The sequence below is a fragment of the Myotis myotis genome, unplaced genomic scaffold (genome assembly GCF_014108235.1).
Source record: "Myotis myotis isolate mMyoMyo1 unplaced genomic scaffold, mMyoMyo1.p scaffold_m19_p_3, whole genome shotgun sequence".
Taxonomy (NCBI): Eukaryota; Metazoa; Chordata; class Mammalia; order Chiroptera; family Vespertilionidae; genus Myotis; species Myotis myotis.
The window spans coordinates 207,018,304-207,045,522 of NW_023416335.1; the positions used below are offsets into that span (position 1 = coordinate 207,018,304).

At 44.6% G+C, this 27,219-nt stretch overlaps 1 protein-coding gene across 2 annotated transcripts; it reads left to right on the top strand.

Annotated features, from left to right (window-relative positions):
• The first annotated feature begins 1,722 nt into the window (after positions 1-1,722).
• Positions 1,723-25,767, top strand: EIF3L (eukaryotic translation initiation factor 3 subunit L). 2 transcript variants are annotated; one of them, XM_036298883.1, is made up of 13 exons: positions 1,723-1,846; positions 2,376-2,424; positions 3,296-3,506; positions 5,061-5,140; positions 9,626-9,687; positions 12,556-12,625; positions 13,365-13,438; positions 15,307-15,478; positions 17,555-17,709; positions 18,366-18,536; positions 19,356-19,853; positions 24,634-24,714; positions 25,547-25,767. In XM_036298883.1, the coding sequence occupies exons 1-13, from the start codon at positions 1,814-1,816 to the stop codon at positions 25,583-25,585; spliced, it is 1,695 nt and encodes a 564-aa protein (XP_036154776.1). In that variant the 5' UTR covers positions 1,723-1,813; the 3' UTR covers positions 25,586-25,767. The 2 variants fall into 2 exon arrangements, with proteins under 2 accessions (XP_036154776.1, XP_036154774.1); XM_036298881.1 differs by lacking the exons at positions 1,723-1,846; positions 2,376-2,424; positions 5,061-5,140.
• Positions 25,768-27,219: the final 1,452 nt, after the last annotated feature.

Below are 27,219 nucleotides of genomic sequence, written 5' to 3' on the forward strand. Positions count from 1 at the left end.
AAAAAAAATTTAAAAGAAAGATAATTCCTGACCTTTACTTGGGGTAAATAATAAAAAACATAAAGCACATATGTACATACGTCAAAATGACGGAACTTTTTTTTTTTTTTATAAATACTGTAAATGGGAGATGGTGATGTAACCACCAAACGATGTAACCATGTGCATCGAGTTCGACTTAATCTGAGGACTGCCTGTATGCAAATCAACTGAAAGGCAGACCGATTAGTCACTATGATGCACACTGACCATCAGGGGGCAGCCGCTCAATGCAGGAGCTGCCCCCTGGTGGTCAGTGTGCTCCCACAGGGGGAGCACCGCTCAGCCAGAAGCCAGGCTCATGGCTGGCAAGCGCAGTGGCAGTGATGGCGGGAGCCTCTCAGGCCTCCCTGGCAGCACTAAGGATGTCTGACTGACGGCTTAGGCCCGCACCTCACACATCCCCTGAGGGCTCCGGGAATGTGAGTCAGCTCAGTCCAGGCTGAGGGACCCTCCGCCCCAGTGCACCTATTTCATGCAGAGGCCTCTGGTTCTAAATAGGATGCTCTGAGTCTCTGACAACAGAGCAAACAATTGAAGGGGGTGGAGCCAGCCTTCTGGGAGGACCTCACTCAGGGGTAACTTTTTGACTGGAGGGCCACAATGGGTTCTTAAACTGGACCGGAGGGCCGGACAAAAGCATGGATGGAGTGTTTGTGTGAAGTAATATAAATTCAAAGTAAACATCATTACATAAAAGTGTACGGTCTTTTTTTTTTAGTTTTATTCATTTCAAACTGGCCAGATCCGGCCCGCGGCCGTAGTTTGCCCACAGCTGCTAGAGTCTAGACCAGGTAACTGAATACAAAAGTCCCAAGGTTGAGCGTGGACATATGAACCAGGAGGTCATGGTTCCATTCCAAGTCAGGGCACATGCCCGGGTTGTGGGCTCCATCCCCAGTGTGAAGTGCGCACGTAGGCAGCCCACAATGTCATCACTGATCTATCTCTCCCTCTCCCTTCCTCTGAGCCATGCTCCTGGCACACAGCAAAGCCGCGGGAGTGCAGGACTGGAGTCCAGATTCCCACTAGTGCTGTGGATGGGCAGGCGACTGAGCGAAGTCCCTGACCCACATGCCGGCTTCTGTTGCTTTATACCCCCGTCCCCACTCGAGAGCTTCCCGGACGCAAACCCACAGTCCCCGAGACTCCGACTCCACCCGCAGCCTGAGCACGTGCGTGGGACCAGGACTCGCTCCAGGACCTCACACCAGAGCTGGCCTCGTCTCTGCCTGCTCCAACCTTAACGTGCAAAACGGGGAGGCGCCTTTTCTCAATGCCCTTCGCCATGTGGGACCAACTCTCCACTTTTACACCCAGGAAGTGTAGTCTTTTGAGACCGGAACGTTGGAAGACATTTGTCACCGCAGGCAAACCGTTTACACCTAAATCCAACATCAAGCCCTCTCGTAGCCCAATTTCCCTTCAGGCGAGAAATCGGCCGACCAAAGCTGCCAGCCATCTTTTGTGTGGCAAAACTTTGGGTTTCTTTGCCCATAGTATATTATGCCGAACTATTTTATGTCCTTACTTCCAAATTCACGCAATAACTTCAGGGTCACTATCCTCGTAAGGCCTCCATTTGGAGAAGAAAGGAAACTTAAGGCGTTTGTCGTCTTCGCCCTTCCTAACATGGCAGCCTGAGCGTGCCTGCGGTCCCGGCAAGACTTCCGGTTTCCGGGCGGGCCCGGGCGGGGCTGGACTTCCGGTCTCGCGACGCAGGCGCAGGACACTCCTTCCGCTCTCTCCGGCTGTGTTCACGAGCCTCGCAGTCATGTCTTACCCCGCCGATGATTACGAGTCCGAGGTAACCCGGCCCTAAGCGCGCGCTGGGCTCCGCGACCGGGGCCGGGCTCCCTGGGAGCGGCGCCCCGCGGTGAGACGGGGCCCGGCGGCCTCTGGGAGCCCCCGCGGGCCGCGGCCAGCTCCTGCCTGCCGCCCGGCCCGCGCGCCCATGCCGCGGCCACCCCTCCCGGCTCCTCATCGGCCCCGTCTGCCCGCCCACTTCCCGTGTCCGGTCTCCCCGTCCTCTTCTTTTCCAAGACCCGGGACGGAAGCTGGCTACGGGGGCTGTGTCTCTGTAGTCGAGCACTTCTTATATCTGGGGCTCGGTCTTGTCAAATCCTGCTGATTCCTAGCTTTGCTCCAGCTTGCTACCCCGCCAGGTTGTGTTGTCACTGTGTGCCGAGTCTCCCTTTGCGGGCGTGCGGGTTTCTGAAAGGCAGGGGCTGTTTCACCCAACTCTGCACCCTTAGTACCCTGCCTGACACACCGGCCCCGGGACGAGCATTTTGGGTTCACGGCTTGGTGACTGCCCCTGTCTTTCTCGTTCACAGGCCGCCTATGATCCCTATACTTACCCCGGCGACTATGATATGCACACAGGTGAGACTCGTCTGGTGAGCTGGGTGCCTGCAGGGACGGGCCCCTTTATTAACGCCTGGGAACAGCGCTGACGGGCACCTGTTTAAAACCGCTTCTTGATGTCTGGGCTGGAGTCAGTCATTAGCGCCCAGCAGGAGGGCGGTGTGCAGCCTGTAAACCAGCCTTCCTCCTGGCCCACCTGGAAACCCTAGAAGGGGAGGACTACTGACCTGGCTGTGGTTCTGTTGTTGTTCAAACTGTTGGCCGAAGAAGAAAATCTTGTAAAAAAACCAAGCCCAAATGAAATCTTTTGTGAAGGTTTCTGAGGTTTCTTGAAATGTCATAGTGACTTGGTTTGACTTAGTAAGTGCTATGCATTGTTCTGGGTACTTTGTCCTTACAACCCTTCTGTAAAGCATGTATATTAATGTTGTCTCCATTTGACAGAGGAGAAAACAGCACAGAGAAGTTTAGTTCCTCCTACCAAATCATATAGGTAGAAAATGGCAGTAATTTATCCATTCAAATAATATTAAATACCTACTACTTACTCTCCCTTTCCACAGTCTTTCCCCCTCCTGCAACACACACACCTCTTCTAGGTCCCCAGGGTACATCTGCACACAAGACCGACAAGGTTCTTTCCCATGTAGACTTTAGCTTCGAGGGGGAGAAACAGGTAATAAGTAACTTTGGTGGTAAATGTTGTGAAGAAATAGGGTGACGGGATTGGGAGTGCTTTGGGGAGGATTACATCTGAGTATTTAAAGGGGGAATTATATCCTATTTGATAAGTTTGAGCTTAATGTGGGTGATGGATCTGGCCCTTTTGTTATATATGTGGGTTGGAAAGCACTTTGTAAAATATTTATTTATTATATCCAACCTCTAGGAGATCCAAAGCAGGATCTGGCTTATGAACGTCAGTATGAACAGCAGACCTATCAGGTGATCCCCGAAGTGATCAAAAACTTCATCCAGTATTTCCACAAAACCGTGTCAGATTTGATTGACCAGAAGGTGTATGAGCTACAGGCAAGTCGTGTCTCCAGTGATGTCATTGACCAGAAAGTGTATGAGATCCAGGACATCTATGAGAACAGGTATGGGCTGCTGGCTGACAGCACTGTACTGGACAGTGCAGGCAGAGAGAGAGAGTGGTTTAGCCAAGCATGTGGTAGGTATTCCTCCCCTAGGAGAACGTGTAGTGAGGAAAACGGCTGGCACCCTGGGAAAGATGTTTTGAGGGGAGAGCAAAGAAAGGAAATAGCAGAGGGGACAGTAAGTGAGCAAAGAAGTGTGAGAAAAGTAGTAGTAAATCAGAAAGAAGTGTCATAGGAACTAAAGAGAGAAGAGACTTTGAAGCAGGAAATGGTAAAGAGATGTTAAGTGCTCTAACAAGATTGAGACGAGAAAGGAGCCACTTGAATTTGACAACTTAGAAGGTACTTTTTTTTTTCCCTTGGTTCCTTTTTTTTTTTTTTTTATTGCTTAAAGTATTACAAAAAGTATTACATATGTCTCCTTCCCCCCCCCCCCCCCCCCCCCGCCCATGACAATCCCCTGGCCTCCCCTATCCCCCAGTGTCTTATGTCCATTGGTTATGCTTATATGCATGCATACAAGTCCTTTGGTTGATCTCTTACCCACCCCCCTCCTGCCCTCCCACCCTCCCCGGCTTAGAAGGTACTTTGGTAACTTTAACAAAGTCAGTTTCAGTGGAGTGGTGGAGGCAGAAGCCAGATGACAGTGGGACACGCGAAACGGGGGTTGAGAAAGGCGAATTTGTAAGTGCAGAGGTCTTACAGGGTTATGGAGACACTTTGTTTTGTTGTGTGTTTTGAAGGGGAGTTTGAGTGTGTTAATAGGAAAGGGAGAGGTGGAGCCTGAGAATCAGGGACGTTGAAGTAGCTGCTGGAGGAATCAGGAGAAAGAAAATGAACATAACCCTCTCGGGGGCTGTGAAGCATGTTGGGCAGCGGTGTGTGGGTTGGATGCTCTAGGTCAGCTGTGGTCTAGACTGCAACAAACAGATTTGTTTCTGTGTTTGGAGAGAGGGAGGAGGCACAGTACTCTAGTAAGTGGAAATAGTATTGCTGCCCTGACTGGTTTGGCTCAGTGGATAGAATGTCGGCCTATGGACTAAAGGGTCCCAGGTTCGATTCCAGTCAAGGGCATGTACCTTGGTTGCGGGCACACCCCCAGTAGGGGGCGTGCAGGAGGCAGCTGATCGATGTTTCCAACTCTCTATCCCTCTCCCTTCCTCTCTGTAAAAAACCAATAAAATATGTTAAAAAAAGAAAAAGAAAGAAAAAAAAGAAAGAAATAGTATTGCTAAGGGAGCGAGGAGGTGAATCTGAAAAGTAGTTCTCAAATCAGGGATTTGCAAGCACCCAGCGTCATGATGCAGAGGCAGGAGATGATCTTGAAGAGCTTGGGGCGCCTCACTGATAGAAATGGAGTATTTCACTGTATTAAGACAGATTGTCTGAGGTAGAGTTGGGTTGAGGAAAGTTGTATTCTTGGATGCTCTGGCCCTGGCTTTATTTCTGTGACATCTTCCCCTTTCTGAGCCAAAGGTCCTCGTCTGTAAAATGTGAGAATGGCTCTTGGGTCCTTTTGTTTCAAATTCTAGAATTATTCTGCTTGGTTTTCAGCTGGACGAAGCTGACAGAAAGATTCTTCAAGAATACGCCTTGGCCTGAGGCGGAAGCCATTGCTCCACAGGTTGGCAACGGTAGGTGTGCACTCTGTCTGTGTGCTGGGTAGGATCCTCTGACGGGTCATTAGAAGCTCAGGGTGACCTGTGTCTGTTTTGCTCACCATGTTATTTCCCTAGGGGTTGGTGCATCGTAGACCCTTGGTAAGTAACTTCTTGAATGAAGGTTGAATAAATGAAGAGGACAGAGATCTCTCACACATGCTGAAAGCTGAAATTAAGATCTGCCCTAACCAGTTTGGCTCAGTGGATGGAGCGTCGGCCTGCGAACTGAAGGGTCCCGGGTTCGATTCCGGTCAAGGGCATGTACCTTGGTTGTGGGCACATCCCCAGTAGGAGGTGTGCAGGAGGCAGCTGATGTTTCTTTCTCATCAATGTTTCTAACTCTCTATCCCTCTCACTTCCTCTCTGTAAAAAAATCAAAATATATTTTTTAAAAAAGAACTTTTATGTTAATCCTCACACAAGGATATTTCTTTCCATTGATTTTTTTTTTTTTTTTTTTTAGTGAGAGTAGAAGGGGAGGGAGAGAGAGAGAAACACCGATGTTAGAGAGACACATCAATTGGTTACCACCTGTACCGCTCTGACCAGGGCTAGGATCAAACTTGTAATCTAGGTGCGTGCCCTTGACTGGGAATTGAACCTATGACCCTTCCTTTGGAGCTCAGGCCGGCATTCTAAATGCAGCCACACTGGCCAGGGTGAGATCTTTGATCTTGACTTGTTTCCATTTCCCTCTGAAATTTGGGGGGCCCTTACAGTGGCTCTGGGATGGGCTTTCCAGCCTCCCATCTTTCACTTTCTGATGGTGTCTTTTATATATGATGTGAAGCAGGAGGGTCTAACTTCATTCTTTTGCATGCAGCTATTCAGCTGTTCTAGCACCAATTTTGAAAAAAACAAGCTTTCCCCCTTGAATTGTCTTGGCACAGTTGTCGAAATTGGTTATCATGTAAATGGAAGGGTTCATTTCTGGACTTTGAATTTGATTCCATTGATCTATATGCCTAGCTTTAGGCTTATACTCGTACTACACTGTCTTTTTTTTTCTTTTTTAATGTTTTCATTGATTTTTAGAGAGAGCGAGGAAGCGAGAGGGATAGAGAGATAGAAATATCAATGAGAGAGAAACATCATCGATTGTCTGCCTCCCCCAACCTGGGCATGTGCCCTGACCAGGAATCGAACCCTGACTTCCTTGGTTCCTGAGTTGACACTGAGCCACATGGGCTGGGCATGTACTACACCTTCTTGATTACTGTAGCTTTGCAGTTTGAAATTGAGAGGTGTGCTTTTTTAAGATTATTTTGATTTTTCTTAATTTCTTGGATTTCCATATGAATTTTAGGATCAGCTCATCAATTTCTGCAAAAAAGTCAGCTAGGATTTTTTAAAAAAAATATTTTTATTGATTTCAGAGAGGAAGGGAGAGGGAGAGAGAGATAGAAACATCAATGATGAGAAAGAATCATTGATTTGCTGCCTCTTGCATGCCCCCCACTGGGGATCGAGCCCACAACCCGGGTATGTGCCCTTGGCCGGAATCGAACCTGGGACCCTTTAGTCCGCAGGTTGACGCTGTATCCACTGAGCCTAACCGGCTAGGGCTCAGCTGGGATTTTTATAGGGATTGTGTAGAATTTGAAGACCAATTTGAGGGAGTATTGCCATTTTATTTTATTTCTTTTTTTTTCTCCTTTTGGAGTATTGCCATTTAAAAAATATTTTCATTGCCCTAGCCGGTTTGGCTCAGTGGCTAGAACGTCAGCCTGTGGACTGAAGAGTCCCAGGTTCGATTCCAGTCAAGGGCACATGCCCGGGTTGCAGGCTAGATCCCCAGTAGGGGGTGTGCAGGAAGCAGCCAATCAATGGTTCTCATCATTAATGTTTCTATCCTTCTCCCCCTCTCCGGTCCTCTCTGAAATCAATTAAAAAAAGAAACATCAATGATGAGAATCATTGATTGGCTGCCTCTTGCACGTCTCCTACCAGGATCAAGCTCACAACCCACGCATGTGCCCTGACCAAGAATTGAACCATGATCTCCTGGTTCATCACAGGTCGATGCTCAACCGCTGAGCCACGCCAGCTAGTCTGAAGTATTGCCATTTTAATATTAAGTTCTCATGGACACTGAATGTCTTTCCATGTATTGAGGTCTTTAATTTCTTTTAGCAACGTTTTATAGTTTTCAATGTATACATCTTGCACTTTTTTCCTAACGTTTTTTTTAACTTACTATTAGTATCATCATTGTTACACAGGTTTAGAACTCACTCTGAAAAAAATGTTATTTTCATGTTGTTCAGACCTTATACTCTATATAATATAGAGCCTATATTATAGAGCCTATTTGCCTATAAAGAACGTAATATTATTATATTAAGAACATTAGGAGTTTCATAATGTACTTTTAAACAGGTAAAGCTTCACTGTACACCAGGGTATAAAAGGAGATTTGGTATAAAAATTCCCCTTCCACTTCTGTCCCTAAGTCTTCAGTTTATCTCTCTGGGGCCATCTAGTGTTATATTTTTTTGTTTATCTTTCTCATGATAGTCTATGCATACATATGCAAATAGGAATACGGTTCACTTTTTAAAAAAATTTTTTTATTATTGATTTCAGAGAGGAAGGAAGAGGGAGAGAGAGATAGAAACATCCATGATGAGAGAGAATCATGGGTCGGCTGCCTCCTGCAAGTCCCCCACTGGGGATTGAGCCCACAACCCAGGCATGTGCCCTTGACCGGAATTGAACCTGGGACCTTTCAGTTTGCAGGCCGACGCTCTATCCACTGAGCCAAACTGGCTAGGGCTGTATTTTGTTTTTGTTTTTAAATTTATTTACTGTCTAAACTTTTACATATGTCTCCTTTTTCCCCAATTGACCCTCCCCCTCCCCCAGCCATTCCCACCCTGGGCAAGCCCCTACCACCCCAGTGTCTGTGTCCATTGGTTATGCTAATATGCATGCATACAAGTCCTTTGGTTGCTCTCCAAACCCCCCTCCCCTGCCATTTGTCTCTGGATCTATTCTTGTTCATCAAATTATATTGATCATTATATCCCACATATGAGTGAGATCATGTGATGCTTATCTTTCTCTGACTGGCTTATTTCACTTAGTGTAATACTCTCCAGTTCCATCCATGCTGTTGCAAATGGTAAAAGTTCCTTCTTTTTTATAGCGGCGTAGTATTCCATTGTATAGATGTACCACCACAGTTGACTTTTGGAACAACGTAGGGTTTAGGGGTGCCGAACCCCCACACAGTCAAATCTGCATATAACTTTTGATTCCTCAGAAACCTTTGTTTCCTTTATGTCAAATGGCACAGATCAATGCATATAGTTGGTCCTTTTCATCTACAGTCTCCTGACCACAATAAAAAAATAGTACAGGTATTTACTGAAAAAATTCCATGTATAAGTGGACTTGCACAGTTCAAACTGTGTTATTCAAGGCTTAACTGTAGCTCTTTTGTTCCCTTTTCATATAAACTAAATGTCCCTTTCCATTTTAAAAAAATTCATTATATTTTTGGAGAGTACATATTCTGCATCTTCAGCATTCCTAAGGCCACCTCCAAGTTTGATGATTTGCTGGGAGGACTCAGTACTCAGTGTGTAGTTGTCCCCACAGCTATCAGGTTTATAGCAAAAGGATTCAGAGCAAAGTCAGCAAAGGGAAAAGGTGCATGTGCTGAAGTCCAGAGGAAACCAGGCGCAAGTTTCCAACAGTCCATCCCGTGCAGTCACACAGGCACACTTAACTCCTCAAACGGGATTGGAGGACGAGTGGATGGAGTGCCAGAGAAGCTCATTACAGGCTTGGTGTCTAGGGATGTTATCTGGCCTGGTCATGTAGGCACACACTCTGCCTAACATGTCCCAACATTCCAGACTCCCAGAAGGAAAAGTCAGTGTTGAGAATAAACCATATGGTTGGAACAGTTTAGGCACAGTGGGGGGAGCCCTTCTGAAATCGAGGTTCCCAGGTGCTAGCCAAGTTCCAACTAAGTCAGTGATACCCATGTATTTGCAATTTGATAGGTAGCATCATGTTGATTTTCATGGAGTTACCATTTACTTATGTGCTGGTTTATTTAAGCAACTGTATGGCGAAAGTCTCTAAATGGTGAACAGGAATGGGCCTGAATTAAATTGATGAGGTTGAAAGAGTAAAATGAGAAATGAATTTTCTTTTTTAATTAAATTTATTGGAGTAACATTGGTTAGTAACATTATATAAATTTCAGGTGCACAGCTTTATAATACATCTGTCTAGTGTATTTTGTGCTCATACCCCACGTCTAGTTTCTTTCCCTCAAGAAACAAATTTTCTTGTTGGGTGTATTTTTAGGTGTAAGTGTTAGAGTTTAGCTGTTCAGTCTCTGAAATCACGTTTATCCCTTTACTGACCCCAAGGAGCTAAAACTGCCAGAATTCCCTAGTTGTTTTGTGGATTACTAAAGTACCCCTTTGCCATCTCTTTCAGATGCTGTCTTCCTGATTTTGTACAAAGAATTATACTACAGGCACATATATGCTAAAGTCAGTGTGAGTATCTAAACGTTGCTGGCAGGTTTTGTTTGTTTGTTTGTTTTTAAAAGATATTTTATTTATTTATTTATTTATTTATTTATTTATTTATTTATTTATTTTAGAGACAGAGGAAGGGAGAGGGGTAGAGAGATAGAAACATCCATGATGAGAGGGGAACATCATTGATGGGCTGCCTCCTGCACGCCCCCCACAGGGTATCAAGTCCGCAACCCAGGCATGTGCCCTGACTGGGAATCGAACCAGTGGCCCCTTGGTTCCTGGCTCAATGCTCAACCGCTGAGCTACACCAGCCGGGCTGCTGGCAGTTTTTTTAACTTTCTGCCATTTTGTCCTCAGAACACAGTCCCCAGAACACAGTGCCCAAGAATGGTTGGCATGTTTTAAGAAATGGCAGTGGGAGAATTGAGTCTAGAAAGTTGGGTATCTATTCCAGACAAGCTATAACACTGCATGGCCTGTCCATCCTTTTTAGTTTTTCCATCCCCAGTTCTCCTTGGCTGGGCACTCATCACGGTGCACTGGTTTAGGCTGCCATCCTAATAGTGTGTTCCAAGCACCTTGTGCTGCCTCTCCTTGGAATGTCCTTTTTTCCCTTGTGCATTGCCACGGAGCCTTCTTCTCTCTGAAACATAAATAAAACTGTCACTGTTTGCCAGGCACAGTGCTGGGCTCTTGGAATACATCCACGTGTCTACTCCCACAGTGATCCTGCAAAATAGGCAAACTGAGGTGCAAAGAGGTTGCTTTTTCTCTAATTCCTACAGTTAGTTGATAAATTTGAACCCAGATCTGTCTTATTGTGACACCAGGGTTCTTTTTACCACATTACCTCAACTTTGGGCACTTGCTTAATTCTTTTCTTCCTAATTTATAAATTTTAGAGTGCCTGAGCCTCTTAAAATACAATCTGCACTGCCCTGGACGGTTTTCTCAGTGGTTAGAGTGTTGGCCCGTGTAATGCAGGGTCACAGGTTTGATTGCCAGTCAAGGGCACATACCTGGGTTGCAGGTTCAATCCTTGGCCCCACTTGGGGTGTGTGTAGGAGGCAGCCAATCGATGTGTTTCTCACATCGATGTTTCTCTTTTTCTCTCTTCCCATCTGTCTCCCTCCCTTCCACTCTCTAAAGATCAATGGAAAAAATATCCTTGGGTGAGTATTAACAACAACAAAACAAAACAAAAAAAGCATCTGCAGTATTTATATACACCAGTGACTTACAAATCTCTTAGGCTCCAGTCTCTCCAGATCCAGATTTTACTCTACTGTTCAACACCTCCACTTGGCTGTCTAACAGTCATCTAAAGTTTAACACGCTTCAAATTGAACTCTTATTTTCTCTCTCAGCCTGTTTAACCCATGTTCATTATCAATAAATGATACCACCAGTCACCCAGTTGCTTGGACTGAACACCTTGGTATCATTCTTTTTTTTAAAATACATTTTTATTGATTTCAGAGAGGAATGGAGAGGGAGAGAGAAAGAAAAAAACATCACTGATGAGGGAGAATCATTGATCAGCTGCCTCTGCACGCCCCCTACCAGGGATCAAGCCCACAACCAGAGCACATCCCCCAACCAGGAAACAAACCCTGACCTCCTGGTTCATAGGTCAATGCTCAATTCTGAGCCACACCAGCCGGGCATTGGTATCAATCCTGACTTTTCTCTCATTTGACATCAAGCTTGCAGCAAATCTTGTTCAGCTGTACCTTCAACATACTATTTGAAACCACTACTTTTACCACTGCTGATAGTTGAAGGCATTATCTCATACCTGAACTACTGAGTAGTTGCTCAGCTGGTTTCGGTTTCCACTCTTGTCCACTTAAGTTTTTTTGTTGTTGTTAATTCTCACCCAAGTTTTTGCACTGATTTTTAGAGAGAGTGGAAAGGAGAGGGAGAAACAGAGAGAAACACTGATATAAGAGAGACACTTCAATTGGTTGCCTCACACCCAACCCCAACTAGGAAATCGATCCTGCAACCGGGGTAGATGCCCTTGACGGAATCATCTGGGACCCTCCAGACTGCGGGCCGACGCTCCGTCCACTGAGCCAAACTGGCCAGGGCCCAGATAGTATTTTAGACTTTACCGGTCATAATGATCTCTCGAATTTATTCAACTGTGCTGTAGGCAAGGAGTGGTCATGGCTGCATTCCAATAAAACTTTATTAAAACAGGTGATGGTGGATTTGCTGACCTCCTGGCCTAGATTTTGTTTTCTAGGTTTTTGTTTGGACCTTAAAGACCTCTTCATTCCTGGCCCAGTGTAGTCCAGTGTAGCATTGTCTCTTCTTACCTTACAGTCCCACAGTTTTACCTTTTTGCCTTTGTTAGTACTGTGTTTGCTGAACATCTTTCTTCTTCTGCTTTGCAGGATGTGCATGCCTGTTGCCTAATGTTTGGTTAAGGTTGTTACCATAAAAGCTGATTATTGTGGCCCTGGCTAGGGTGGCTCAGTTGGTTGGGCCTCGTCCTGTGCACTGAAAGATGATTCGTTCAATTCCCAGTCTGGCACATGCCTGGGTTTCAGGCTTGATCCCCAGTAAGGGGGCGTGTAGTGATGTAGCTGATTGATGCTTTGCTCTCTTGCATCAGTGTTTCTCTCTCTTCTCTCCCCCTCTTCCTTCCTTTCTTTAAAAATAATAATAAAAACAAAAACCTGACCATTGTGGTCTGGTACTCAGTGTCTCTTGGAACTCAGCACTTTTTGTCTTCCCTCTTGCTGGAGTGCTCTTTGCATATTAAGAAGGAGAGAGCAGATATCAATTCTGTATTTGTTGTCAGCTTTCATGGACACCACTAGTAACACATTGAAATTAATGATCTGTGTCCTGATGTCTCTGCTCTCTTTACAGGGGGGACCTTCCTTGGAACAGAGGTTTGAATCCTATTATAACTACTGCAATCTCTTCAACTACATTCTTAGTGAGTCTGGGGTTTGGGCAAGTGAGGGAGGGAGAGGGTGTGATGAGGCCTAATGTTGACCCCCAGCTCTTTTTAACAGGATTTAATGTGCAGGTGGAGAGGGGATAATGCCTTATGATACACAGTTTTTTAAAGATTTTTTTAGCCCTGGCTAGTGTGGCTCAGTTGGTTGGGCCCATCCTGTGCACTGAATGGTTTCCGGTTCAATTCCCGGTGGATCATATGCCCGATGCCCGGGTTTCGGGCTCAGTCCCCAGTAGGGGTCCTGTAGGAGGAAGATGATGGATGTTTGGCTCCCACATTGATATTTCTCTTTCTCTCAAAATCAATGAAAAAATATCTTAAAAAAAAAAAAAAAAAGAGATGCTAGACAGGGTTTCAAGGAAGTATGGAAACTCACAACCTTTTTAGTTTTTTTTTTACCCAAGGATATGTTTTTATTGGTTTTAGAGGAAGTGAGGGAGCGAGAGAGACATTGACGTAAGAGCAAAACGTTGATCTGCTGCCTCCTTCACATCCCCCTACCAGGCATTGAGCCCACAGTCTGGGCATGTGCCCTGACTGGGAATCAAACTGGCGATCTTTCTGTGCATGGGACAAGGCCCAACCAACTAAGCCACACCGCTAGGGCATGACTTACCGTCTTTTTAAGAGAGAAATTGTAAAATGTGCTCTGCAGCCTTACCAAGTGGGCAAAGTCCTTGCTTCTAGCCTGACTTTTCTGTGATCTTCTGTGCAGATGCTGATGGTCCTGCTCCCCTTGAACTACCCAACCAGTGGCTCTGGGATATCATTGATGAGTTCATCTATCAGGTATCTGGTCAGCCCTTAGCCTCGTTTTAAATAACTGATTTTAGCTGTTACTGCCATTGCTTGTGTTATTAAAAAGGTGCATGGTATAAAAATATGCCCATTGTAGTCTAAACTGAAATATCCCATGGCGGTGGATTCCTCTGTTGTTGTTTTTTGTTTGTTAAATTCTCACCTAATGATATGTTTTTATCTTATTTTATTATTTTTAAAATATATTTTTATTGATTTCAGAGAGCAAGGGAGAAGGGAAAGAGATAGAAACATCAATGATGAGAGAGAATCATTGATCGGCTGCCTCCTACATGCCCCCTACTGGGGATCGCGCCTGCATTCTGGGCATATGCTCTTGACTGGAATTGAAGGACCCTTCAGTCCGCAGGCCAACGACGCTCTATCCACTGAGCCAAACCCAAAGATATATATATATATATATATATATATATATATATATATATATATATAAAATCTCCTCATCTGAGGACATTTCATTGATTTGTAGAGAAAGGGGGGGAAGGGAGACGACAGAGATCTATATGAGAGAGAAACATCGATTGGTTGCCTCTCGGTGTATGGGACGACACTCCTACCAACAGCCACACCGACCAGGGTGCTTTTTAAATTTTTAAAAATCAATTTTATAGAGGCATAATCGACATACAATAAATGTACCAATAACATTTCAGTCACTTTGAATTTTAGTAAATAGTAATACATTGCCCTCTCAAAAGGCTGTATCAAATTATATGACTACCAGCAGCTTTGGGGAGCACGCTTTCTATATTGGGTGTTAATTTTTCTGTGTAATTTTTATCAATTTGATGGAAAATGAACAAAAATCTCATTTTCATAATTTACATTTATCTGACAACTAAAGAGATTGGCATTTTCCCTTTTAATAGACCAATCCTCTTTTTCCTTGAGATGGTCATCAGTATCCTTTGCCTATTTTTCTATTAGACTAGAGGCGCGATGCATGAAATTCGTGCAAGGGGCTCGGCCCTCGTAACTCGGCCGGCCCTTGTAGCCCCTCACAGCCCCGGCTTCATCGGGAAGGTCCACAGGTTGGTTTCCGGTTGTCTGGAATGTCGTCCAGATTAGCATATTAGCTCTTTATTATATAGGATTATCTTGTTTTTATTAATTTATGACTGTCTTTACTCTTAGACGAAGATATTACTTTAGAGTTGAAGAACAATCTTAGGTCATCTAGGACTTATAGCCTTTCTAGGTCACTGGTTTCCAAACCAGAGTGTGCACCAGAATCAACCAGGGTGCTTTTTGAAAATTATGATTGAGCAGATGGTCTCTTATGCTATTATTCTCTGGGTGATCCTTGGAGCCAGCCCCGTGCTGATCTGATAGAACCACTGCTCCAAATCTTGTCTTTGGTACAGAGATGACTCAGATTGGATGACACACACATAACAGATATCTACCCCCTTTCCACCACATCATCATTCATATGCAAAGCCACATATGAATAGAAATCTGTTACAAACCACCTCATTCTGGTGGTCAGATTAACTGCATTGTGGAGCTCAGGTCTAACTTTAGGCTGTGTTTGACTCCAAAATGAATGTTGTGTCTTTGTTTTTTTTTGTTTTTTCACAAACTACCTCTAATCTTAGAGATTTTTACTTAACTTTAGAACAACTAACATTTGGCAATGAACAAAATCCACAGCTAATCAAAGATGGCTCTGAAAAAGCAAATAGTGTGCAGAGAGGTGTAGCATGAGTAGGAGTATTCTCACCCTCACCTTTCCCCAGTCCGTAGTCCTGGGCATCGCCTCGCCCTCTGCATCGTGCACTTGGGCTGTCACCTTGGAGTTTATGCCACTGCTGCATCTTTCCCTCCTTTCCCAACAGTTCCAGTCATTTAGCCAGTACCGCTGTAAGACCGCCAAGAAGTCAGAGGAGGAGATTGACTTCCTTCGTTCCAATCCCAAAATCTGGAATGTTCACAGTGTCCTCAATGTCCTTCACTCCCTGGTAGACAAGTCCAACATCAACCGGCAGTTGGAGGTGTACACAAGCGGAGGTGAGTGCTGCTTGCCGTCTGTTCCACGTGAACAGAGGCCGCAGGGAGTGCGGAGGAGTCACCGCCTCCTAGGGATGGGCTGTTGCTCCTCTTTGGTTGTGAATGGTAACCGAGTGCCAGAGTTGGGCTACTGGGCCTGGCGGTTGGCTGACAGCCTGAACCAGCACTTCTGCGATGTGCATTTATAAACATTCCTGTTTCTCCAGGGCCTTTGTTAAGATGGCACACTTTTCTAACGTTTTGGTGTCAGGACCGCTTTTCACTCTTTTTTTTTTTTTTAAATATATTTTATTGATTTTTTACAGAGAGAAAGGGAGAGAGATAGAGAGTTAGAAACATCGATGAGAGAGAAACATCGATCAGCTGACTCCTGCACACCCCCCAGTGGGGATGTGCCCGCAACCCAGGTACATGCCCTTGACCGGAATCGAACCTGGGACCTTTCAGTCCACAGGCCGACGCTCTATCCACTGAGCCAAACCGGTTTCGGCCGCTTTTCACTCTTAATAGATTGAGAAGATCATAGTTAACATGTAAGTTTTTGGTTGGTTGGTTGGTGTTTTTTCATTGAGCAGAGAGGCATTTTCACAAATCTCTGTGGTGTCTGGCTTCTAGAAGAGATGGGCTCTCATTTCTACTCCTGGTTTCCGTCTGCTGCAATGTGCTGTTTTGGTTGAAGTACATTGAGGGGAATCTGGCCTCACAAAGGTAATTAGTTGGGAAAGAAAGAAGTTTTTAGCAGCCTTTCCAGGTGGTATGGATGTGCTTTGATACCACAGTGAAACTTGACAAGCAGTGTCTTACAGGTTAGCTGCATGAGGAATCTGAAACTGTATCAGTGAACTTTTACTTTGGCACATTAAAATTTACTGGTTGCCCTAGCCAGTTTGGCTCAGTGGATAGAGCGTTGGCCTGTGGACCAAAGATCCCGGTTCAATTCTGGTTAAGGGCATGAACCTTGGTTGCAGGCTCCTCCCCGGCCCAGCTTGTGCAGGAGGCAACCAATCGATGTGTTTCTCTTACATCAATCTTTCTTCTTGCTCTCAAAAAAAAAAAAAAAAAAAAATCAATGGAAAAATATCCTCAGATGAGGTTAAAAAAAAAATTTCGCTGGTTTCTCCAGCTTGAATGGGTCTTTTGCACATGCATGATTTTGTAAAATATTGGTTCATTGAGTTGTAAAACTTTCCAAATGTTAACATACTTGGTTAGACATTTTTTTTGTGAGACAATTTTTTAAAAATCACTTATTTTTCCTGTCAGCCTCATCAGATAAGCCTTTATTTGGAAGTTGTTGAGCTCGTAGTGGCAGATAGAAGTTTTTTGTTTTGTTTTAAGATACAAATTTTATAAAAGTCTAATTTTTGCTTAAAAGCTCAAATTTTTCTTTGGCAGCAAACACTGTCAGTTGCTTTCATGGAAGTGTAGCAGCCTGGCTTCATTCATTTTTGAGAAAATGGCTGCTAAATGCCTAAATCTAAATGTCCATAGTTTTTGTGTGTCTCATTTTTTTTTCCCAAGTAAAAATGGTGTTTTGTGGAAAATCTGCTATTCTTTTATTTTTAATTATTTAATTATTTAATTATTTATTTTTACTGCAAGGGTGTGGTGGCAAAGAATACAATGACTGGGTACAGTTTGGTGCCATTGCCTGATTTATGCCAAGTTGTCAGTAGTTTTACCTGGCATTGTTTTTGCATCATTGGTGTAAACTTCAACTCAGTGGTAAAGGCAAATAGCATCTTAGTGTTATTAAGAAAATAGCTTTGACCTTGTGAGCTTCCTGAAAAGGGAAGGGAGGTCTTGGTGAGAGGGAGCCTCATATTCTCAGGTGTGTTGGGACCAAAAAGTAAAAAATAAAAGAACTGCTACCCTCCACCCAACTGTAGGTAGATTTAAGATTAGCCTAAGGCCAGGCATGCTATTTCCTGATATTCCTTCGAAGGCAGAGTTATTCCCTGTGGCAGGAAGCTGTAGAGGCCGGCAGTGAGTGAAGAATTTACTGAGTGACATTCAACGCTCAAGCCTGCCTTCCTTACCTCTCCCTGCTGCAGCGTTAGTGTCTGTCTCTCGCAGGTGACCCCGAGAGTGTGGCCGGGGAGTATGGACGGCACTCCCTCTACAAGATGCTTGGCTACTTCAGCCTGGTGGGGCTTCTGCGTCTGCACTCCCTGCTGGGGGATTACTACCAGGCCATCAAGGTGCTGGAGAATATCGAACTGAACAAGAAGGTAATTAACTGTTTCCTCAGCCTGTCTGCATCTGTTAGGGCAAATACAAGGGAGGGGAAAGAGGACTCCTGTTCCCTAGACCAGTTGAAAATTGAGAACCGGGAAACCACTGCAGTGAAAATCTGAACCTGGACAAGGTGGTTTCTCTTTGGTGTTTACTTAAAATATTCAGTTGTCTTTTGATTCTGTTTCCAAAACAGAATGATAATGCCAGGTATTTACTATTCAAGTTTCACTAGTCTTAATTCACAAAAGACTTAGTTCTAAGGTGGTATAAATAATAATATGATTAGTTATGGTTGTTTTGCCTAGCCACATAAAAATCGATACCTTTTTGTTTGACTTATGTGTCTGTCTTCTAATTTATCTGTTCCTTTATGGGGCTTACTTACAAAAGCAAGGAGTAGAAAGCAAGGAAGAATGCAAAATTGAGGTGTAGAATGTTTAGAGCTGAAAGATTTTGGGGTTCCTCGGTCCAGTCCCTTTGTTAAAGCTAAGAAAATGGAGACCTCAGGTCACATAACGAATTGGTGAATGGTGAATACAATGCTCGGAGCCTCTGACTCCAGCTGACACTGGGCCCATTCACTTTCAGATCCTGTCTGGGATGAACTGGGTTTGGGCCTCATGGGTGCTACTTCCATTTCCTTCCACAGAGCATGTACTCCCGGGTGCCCGAGTGCCAGGTCACCACATACTATTATGTTGGTTTTGCATATCTGATGATGCGTCGCTACCAGGATGCCATCCGGGTCTTTGCCAACATTCTCCTTTACATCCAGAGGACCAAGAGCATGTTCCAGAGGACCACATACAAGTATGAGATGGTAAGGGGGCTTCTGACTGCTTTTGGTAAATGCCATCCAAACTTTTGTTATTTTAATATACTTTTTCAGCACAATGATTTCTTTATGGCTGGTCTACTCTCCTAATCTTAGGAGTTTTTTGTTATGTCTGTTAACTCCGATCATGAACGCTTTGGTAAGGACAGTGCCTTTTAACCCCAGTTTATCCCCATCAGTGCCTACACTTATTTATTCAGCAACAATTTGCTGAGTGTTCTCTGGGCTGTGGGTGTTTAAAAATGAGTTAGATGATGAGGGTATTGTGCTCAGGCAGTTTGCCATGGGGGTGGACGGGTCCAAGGACGTGCATAGAATTGGGAGGAGCTTTCAGGCAGAGCAGAGCTGTGGAGACTTGGAAGTGTATGGTGATGCAGCAGCACAGTAAAGCATTTTGGCTAGAGAGCAGAAAGTAGTCAAATTGGGTGTTAGATTCTGGGGAAACCTTCATTACCCAGCTGAAGTGTTTAGTCTTTGTACCTTAGGCGTGGAGATACCATCAAAGGTTTCTGGGTGAATTGATCATAACTGGTGTGGAGGCTTGACCTGCTAGTAATGAGTGTGGCAGACGGAGAGACTGAGAATTACCAGGACAGAATCCAGGAGACAACTAAGGAGGACCCGGAAGTAGGCCGGAATTGAGTAGAGCTAGAGGAAGGCTTGGGGAAGACATTGGGAAAGTTAACTGAGTGGTGCAAGACAAGGGGGGAAGTCAAGGATCTGTGAAGTGCGCTGGGGAGAATGGTGGGGACCTCGGAAAGTCCATTTCTTTTGACCCTACTCCAATCTCACCCTCACCCCCAGATCAACAAGCAGAATGAGCAGATGCATGCGCTGCTGGCCATCGCCCTCACCATGTACCCTATGCGTATCGATGAGAGCATTCACCTCCAGCTGCGGGAGAAATACGGGGATAAGATGCTACGCATGCAGAAGGGTGACCCACAGGTCTACGAGGAGCTTTTCAGCTATTCCTGCCCCAAATTCCTGTCTCCTGTAGTTCCCAACTACGACAATGTGCACCCCAACTACCACAAGGAACCCTTCTTGCAGCAGCTGAAGGTGTTTTCTGATGAAGTGCAGCAGCAGGCCCAGCTCTCAACCATTCGTAGCTTCCTCAAGCTCTACACCACTATGCCTGTGGCCAAGCTGGCCGGCTTCCTCGACCTCACAGAGCAGGAGTTCCGCATCCAGCTTCTTGTCTTCAAGCACAAAATGAAGAACCTGGTGTGGACCAGCGGCATCTCTGCCCTAGACGGCGAATTTCAGTCAGCCTCTGAGGTTGACTTCTACATCGATAAGGTATGGTCGCCCCTTGGGCTAGGTTCTCGGGGGCACTTTCTGTTCATGCATTAGCAATAAATATTTATTGAGCTACCACTGTCTTCCAGTCACGGTTCTGGGCATTTGGGATACATTAGTGAACAAAATCAACAAAGATTTCTGCACTTTTGCTAACATTCTAATTTTAAAGAATAGACAGTAAACATTGTAATTAATGAAAAATTAGAAGTTGCCAAGTGCTATGGAGTCAGGGTAGTGGTGGTGGAAAGCATGGGTTGCAGCTTGGCTGGGTAGCTCAGTTGGTTAGCATTGTTCCAATATGCCAAGGTTGTGGGTTCAATCCCTGGTTGATACAAGAATCAACCAATGAATGCATAAATAAGTGGAACAACAAATTGATGTTTCTCTCACTGTCTCTCCTGTGTCTAAAATCAATAAATAAATGGGGGGGGGGGGTAAATTCTAAAAAAAAAAAGAAGAAGAAGGCGGCACAGTTGCAGTATTAAATAAGGTGCTCAGGATAAGCTTTGTAGAGAAAGTGAAATTGAAGTTAAGACTTGAAGGAGGTGAGGAAATTAGCCAAGCAAATATTTGATTGAAAAGCATTTCAGGCTGAGGGAGCCTGAACTTCTTATAATGGAACTAGGAGCCCAGTGCATGAATTCGTGCACCTTGAAAGGACCTGTGGGCCGAGAGGCTGTGGTAGACACAGGGGTGGGTCTCGGCCCATCCTCCCCACCCCCATCTAGCCCTTCCCACCATGGCTCCCGGTCCTCTGTCTGCTCCGCTCCCACTGCCACTGCTCCCGTGTGCTGACAGCGCTGGCCCCGCTCACACCCGCTGATGGCGTGGAGCGATTGGGGTCAGTGCCGGCAGTGGGTGCGAGTGGCGGCTGCTGGCACCGATCGCCCCTCAGGAGCAGGGGGAGGTGGAGAAGCCCTCAGGGGCGATTGGGGCTGGCAGCCATGGCTTGCACCCGCTGATGGCGCTGTGTGATTGGAGCCAGCGCCGGGTGCTGGCGGCAGCAGGTGTGAGTGGTGACGCTGGTAGTGGGTGCGAGCACCAGGCGGTATTGCGGGAGCAAAGAATTTTCAGTAACCACCAGAGGCTCACCCTGATGACAGTGATCAGCACCCTGCCTTCGTCTGGTGCCCCCGCTGACCTCCACCATCCCGCTGCGGCCAACACCTGCCGTGTTCTGCACTCTACCACCTGCTGCCGATGCCTGACCCCTGGTGGTCAGCGCACGTCATAGCGACTGGTTGTTTGGTTGTTCCTCCATTAGGTCTATCTGCATATTAGGGCTTTATGTGGTAGATAGAGCACAGTGTATGTGCTCTTTCTGTGGTAAATCCTCACTAGAGGTATTTTCCCATTGGTTTTTAGAGAGTGGAAGGGAGGAGGATAGACAGAGAAACAGCCATGTGAGAGAGACACATTGATTGGTTGCCTCTCATACACCCCCCACCAAGGATTGCAGGGCCAGGGATTGAGCCTGCAACAGGTATGTGCCCTTGTGTGCCCTTGCCAGAACTGAACCTGGGACCCTTCAGTCCACTGGCCAACGTTCTATCCACTGAGCCAAATTGGCTAGGGCCAGTATGTGCTCTTTTTGTGTTTAGCCTCTTTTGTTCAACGTTATATTTGAGAGAATCGCATCCAGTGTTGTGTGTAGCAATAGTTCATTCATGTTCATCGCTCTATTCAATATCTACCTTAATTTTTGACTGCCTTTTTTTTTTTTTCATTCTTGCTGCTAATGGATATTTGGGTGGTTTTGGCTATTGCAAAAAGTGCACATGTGGCTTTTTGGGGTAGCTGTCAATGGCCCATTTAGGTTTTTGGTTTTTGGTTTTTAAGCCTTCCTTATGCTTGTGTGTGCACAAGCAGTATTGCGATGGTTTCCTCTCTGGAGGAGAGGAGGGTTGAGGAACAGTATTGGTTTTCCCTGTTGGGATTTAAGTTCAAGTTGGACATTTTAATGTCCTAGTTAGGTTTTTTAAAGAAGTAAATTGTTTTATTTTCTTGAGTTTTTCCCCCAGACTTAAAATATGCTAGATTCCTAGAATTGTATTTTTCTATAAAATACCCCTCCCCCCTTTACTTCCCCCGTATGTATATACTCACAAGTTAAGAAAATGTTCTTGTTTTCCTTTCCTTTTTCTGTTTTTTGCTCTTTTTTTTTTTTTTTTTTTGGTCTATGTATATAGACCTCACTCTGTTCTCTATGTCTCTTAAACCCTTCTTCCATCTTCTTGTTTCCTTTATTCTGGATAACTTTGTTTTGACTGATCATTCTATCCTAATTAATCTCTTCAGCTCTATTTCTTGCTTTCTGTAATTCTTTCATGCTCATGGTGCAGTGTGTCCTTATGTGCTTGAGTATTTTTTACTATAGAGCAGCGGTTCTCAACCTGTGGGTCGCAACCCCTTTGGCTGTCGAACGACCCTTTCACATCCTGCATATCAGATATTTACATTCTGATTCATAACAGTAGCAACATTACAGTTATGAAGTAGCAACGAAAATAATTTTATGGTTGGGTCACAACATGAGGAACTGTATTTAAAGGGCCAAAAGGTTGAGAACCACTACTATAGAGGGTTCATTTGACCTTGAAAAACTATTTGTTGACATTCTTTGAAGGCTAGGGTGAATATTCATTTCTCTAGAGCTTATTTGTTTTTTCCTCTTAAAGTTGCCTAGAGATGTTACTGGTCTGGAATCAACATAGACTGAGCTTACAAGACTGTGGTTCCCTGGATCAGAACGGTGGCAGCTTAGGCTGCAGATTATCAGAAGAATCACCTGTGTCTCTAATGTCTCGGGGATGGGTCTTCTTCCTTTATTCACCTCTCTACCCTTGGAGAGCATTGCTTGGTGTCAGGAGTGGGATGGCAGGTCTCTTCTGGTTTATTTTTAGCTTGAGGATGCAGCCCTTTAGGATCCCAGCATTATAAGGAGGGTCTTCTGTTAGGCTGGCCCTGGCCTTGGTTTATCTCTGTCCAAATTTTCTAGGGTTAGCAAATGCCCTCCGCACAGATGGGGCTTCTATGCTTTGCTTACGGAATAGTTCTTCATTCTCTTTTCAACTCTGTGATGCTTTAAGGAGATTTAATTTATTCTGCATTTTTAGTTGTTTTAAGAAGTGTGTTGATTTAAACATCATTAATTTTTTGACAGTGTTTTAGATGACTATTAACATATTTACAATGTTGTGTAACCATCATCACTAATTCCGCACTATTTCCATTACCTCCAAAAAGAAACTCCCTGCAGTCATTCCCAGTTCACCTAAACCAGGAATCTGCTCTGTCTCTGGATTTGTCTCTTCCTAAGATTTCATATAAATGGAATCACAAACCATGTTACCTTTTGTGTTTGGCTTCTTTCATTGAGCATATTTTTAAGTTTCGTCCAGGTTGTAGCATGGATCAGTACTTTATTCCTTTTATGGCTGAATCATATTTTGTTGATTAATTATTTGATGAATAATTGAGTTTTCACTTTTTGTCTATTGTGGATAACACTGTTATGAATATTTGCATACACGTTTTTGTGTGAACATACTCTTTGTATGTACCTGGTTGCCAGGTCAGTTTGGGTAGAGAGTGTTTTGTTTTGTTTTGTTTTGTTTTAATATTTTTATTGATTTCAGAGTAGAAGGAAGAGGGAGAGAGAGAGAGAGAGAGAGAGAAACATTAGTGATGAGAGAGAATCATCGATCAGCTGCCTCCTGTAAGATCCAGCCTATAACCTCTTGGTTCATAGGTTGACGCTCATCCACTGAGCCACACCAGCTGGACTGGTAGTTTGTTTTTGGAAGCTCATCTTGTTAAACATAATCCTCTCATTTAGAGTTTGTGGCTTTTGGAAGACGTGGTGTTTGTCAGAATTTAGCTGTCCTTGACATGAACAGACTCACCAGAAGAAGAAACACATCAGCAGTGGAAAGTTTTTCAATGTGTTTTCTTCTTCTTTTGTTGTTGTTATTGTTTCAATGTGTTTTAAATCCTGCTTTTAAAAATCAAACAAAATTGTTGGTCCCTTGTGGTATCACATCAACTACCTAAAGTTCTTTTTCAGTTGATTCCCAGTGGCTTACATATACACATTCTTTGGTAATATCAGTAACCTGCTGCATACCTGTGTAATATCTTAGTGACCCGATGAACTAGTCCCAAATATCTGGGTAGTCTTCAATAAAACACTTCTCCCAAGAATTAGCAACTTGGTTATAATTAATAAGATTTTGCTATGAGATTTAGGTTAAATTATAATATGAGTCAGTCCCAAATGGAAAAGGTTTTAACTGCATGTTTTGTTTTTATTGTTTCTCTTCCTGGTTCAGGTTTGTCTGGCAAAATGCTGCTTTTGGGGCAGGAGGGTGGGGGTACTTTTTCTCATTCCTGACTTAAAAAAATACTGTCAAAGATTCAGAAAGTTCTTAGGTCTTAACTTGGATTATGTAGGAACTTACAGGGAAAGTGGTGTTCGACAAAATATTTTGAGCTTAAGAACAAAATGTAAAATCTTGGCTAACTTGCAACCCGTGTATGAGGATGAAATGCTGTTTTAAATGTTTTTAATTGCCAAAAGATTCGTGTTCATTGAAGAAGACTACAAAATAAAAATAATGAGTTAGCAAGAAGAAAATAAAAATCAGTCATCTACAAAGAGCTGCTATGAACGGGAAAAGCACTTTCTGGGTTTATCTAGCAATTAGCATTGTGCTTATCGGCAAGTATGTAAGTGGTTCCGCCGCACCGCTTTGATCTGACTTTGCTTTTCCCACAGGACATGATCCACATTGCAGACACCAAAGTTGCCAGACGCTATGGGGATTTTTTCATCCGGCAGATTCATAAATTTGAGGAGGTGAGAAGTCTGAGAGAGGTGTCTGGGCTGGGGACAGAAGTTAGGAACTAGGTGGGAGTTTTAATCTTTTTCTTTTTATTTTCAAGAAAGCCCCAAACTGACCCTTGAAGTTTCTGAGCTAGACTGGCTGCTGCTTAGGGTGTGAGGACTGGGCTGGGCCTGTAGGAGTTGCTGTGTCAGCCTTCTCTGGAGCATCTCTTTCCAAGATCTCCCTCTGCGGGTGGCCAGCAGCCCTGTTTCCCTCCCGTAGTATTTCCTAATATGGGTGGATTCACTGCCTGCTCTCACCATCCCTCCCCATTTGGCAGTTATTTTGCAACTTAGACAGGTCTGGCCAGTTCCGCAGGCAGAGGACAGGGAGCAGCTCTGTTTTGACAGACTTGATGCATTCCATGTCTTGCCCAAGGAGAGGTCTTGTGGGTCAGGCCAAACACTGCGAGGGTATTGGGTCTCTTTTTGTCCTGGTGCTTTGAGTCGCCAGCAGAGGTCACTGCTCTGCTGTGGTCCATGCCACCAGGCTCCTGCAGGGTAGTAATACAGCCCTGGCAAGTCTAGCCACTGAATTGCTTTCCTGTGTATAAAATGGGCAGAACAGTGTAGGGAAGGGGTGTGTCTGTTGAGTGTGAAGGGCAAGGAGGAGAACAGTGTGAAAGAATTGTGAGAGGTCCCGTGAATGTCCGGTGGAGGACCTCTCTGGGCCTTTCCACAGAGTAGCTGCCCACACTCACATCAGATTCCCCCTCCCTGACTTCAGAGGGCCGGCCTGGAAGCCTTTGCCCTGGTGATCACACACGCCGTAGGACAAGGCTTATCTCTCCTTTTTCTCTTCTAGCTCAATCGAACTCTGAAGAAGATGGGACAGAGACCCTGAGTACATTCACACTCGCATTAGTCATGAACTTATTTTGATGTCGTCGTCGGTGGGGAGTGATCTTGCCATGGTGGAGCTTTTACCTAGCTCAGTCGTCAGCCTGTCAACCGAGTTGAAGTTTATTTGAGTCAAGGACTGAAATGTTTTCAGTAGGTTTCAGTAAAAGATCTTCTTTGGAGCCAGATTTGTCATCTCATTATTGTTGGGGAGCGTTTGTGGATGAGGGCAACAATAGGTAATTTCCCATGTGTCGCGATGCATCAGTTATTGGTGTGTTTGTTTGTTTTTTAAGTCTCTTCTTTTTTTAAAAAACATATGTTTTTATTGATATCAGAGAGGAAGGGAGAGGAAGAGAGCTATAGAAACATCAATGATGAGAGATCCACGGGGGATTGAACCTGCAATCCAGGCATGTGCCCTAACCGGGGAATCAAACTGTTACCTCCTGGTTCATAGGTCAATGCTCAACCACTGAGCCATACTGGCTGGGCAGTTATTAGTGTTTAAATTGAATTATTTAATCCCTGTATTCATAAAGTACCATACAGTCTATAGGGCATTTTCACTTTCAATATCTTCTTTGCACCTCACGAGAATCCTCTGAGCATGCAAGTTAGTGGAAGTGCCACAGAACACCTCCTACTGCCAGGAACTGTCCTAAGAGGAATCCATGTACATTGCTTAACCTTACAGCTCAGGTTTAGCAGTAGTTGCCCATTTTATTGATGAGGAAACAGACTCAGCGAGTTAAGTGACTCAATCAAGCTCACATAGTTATATAAAAGCAAGAGTTGGCTCCAAATGACTACATTTTTCTACTGTCTTCTCTGGCCAGGTCTTATGTTTCTTCCCACTGGAAACCCACTCATGTGATAAATACTATTGAATACTATAGTGGGTTGAATGCTGGTCCCCAAAAAGATATTCCAGATCCTAACCCCTGGATCCTGTCAATGTGACGTTTAGAAAGAGGTCTTCACATTTGTAAGTTAAGGCTCTCAAGATAAGATCGTCCTAGACTAGCCAGGTGGCCCCTCAGCCCACTGACACATGCCATTGTAAGACACACACACACAGGAGAAGGCCACGTGAAGACAGGCAGAGATTGGAGTTATGCAGCCTGCAACCACCAAAGCTGGGAGAGGCAAAGAAGGGTCCTCCCTGAGAGCTGACACCTTGATTTGGGGCTTTTGGCCTCCAGGACTGAGAATACGTTCCTGCTTTAAGCCACCGAGTTCATGTAATTTGTTACAGCAGCCCTAGGAACCTACTGTGCCGGGCACGCTTTAGGATTTTATGCAGAGGTTGGATCCTTTTCCTCCAGGTGAGCCTGTAAGGCACTGTTAGGCAAGGGGGAAATGGAAGTGCATAAAAGACAAAATCCCTAAAAACAAATGACATTTAAAAATTTTTTAATTAAAAAAAAAAGCTCTGGTCAGTGTGGGAGGCAACTGATCGTTTCTCATATTGATACTTCTCTCTCTTCCTCTCACTGCCCCGCCCCTCCCCCAACCCCTGCCACCATACTTTCTCTAAAATCAACAAAGAAAACACATCTTCCTCAGGTGAGGATTTAAAAAAAACCCAGCCCTAACCGGTTTGGCTCAGTGGATAGAGCGTCGGCCTGCGGACTC

What these genes read in the sequence shown, in the direction of transcription:
- EIF3L (XM_036298883.1), top strand. Translation starts at nt 1,814, where the DNA reads ATGTCTTACCCCGCCGATGATTACGAGTCCGAG. An exon ending in TTGATGAGTTCATCTATCAG is followed by an intron (nt 13,439 to 15,306) that starts GTATCTGGTCAG and finishes CTTTCCCAACAG; the next exon opens with TTCCAGTCATTTAGCCAGTA. An exon ending in CCACATACAAGTATGAGATG is followed by an intron (nt 18,537 to 19,355) that starts GTAAGGGGGCTT and finishes CCTCACCCCCAG; the next exon opens with ATCAACAAGCAGAATGAGCA.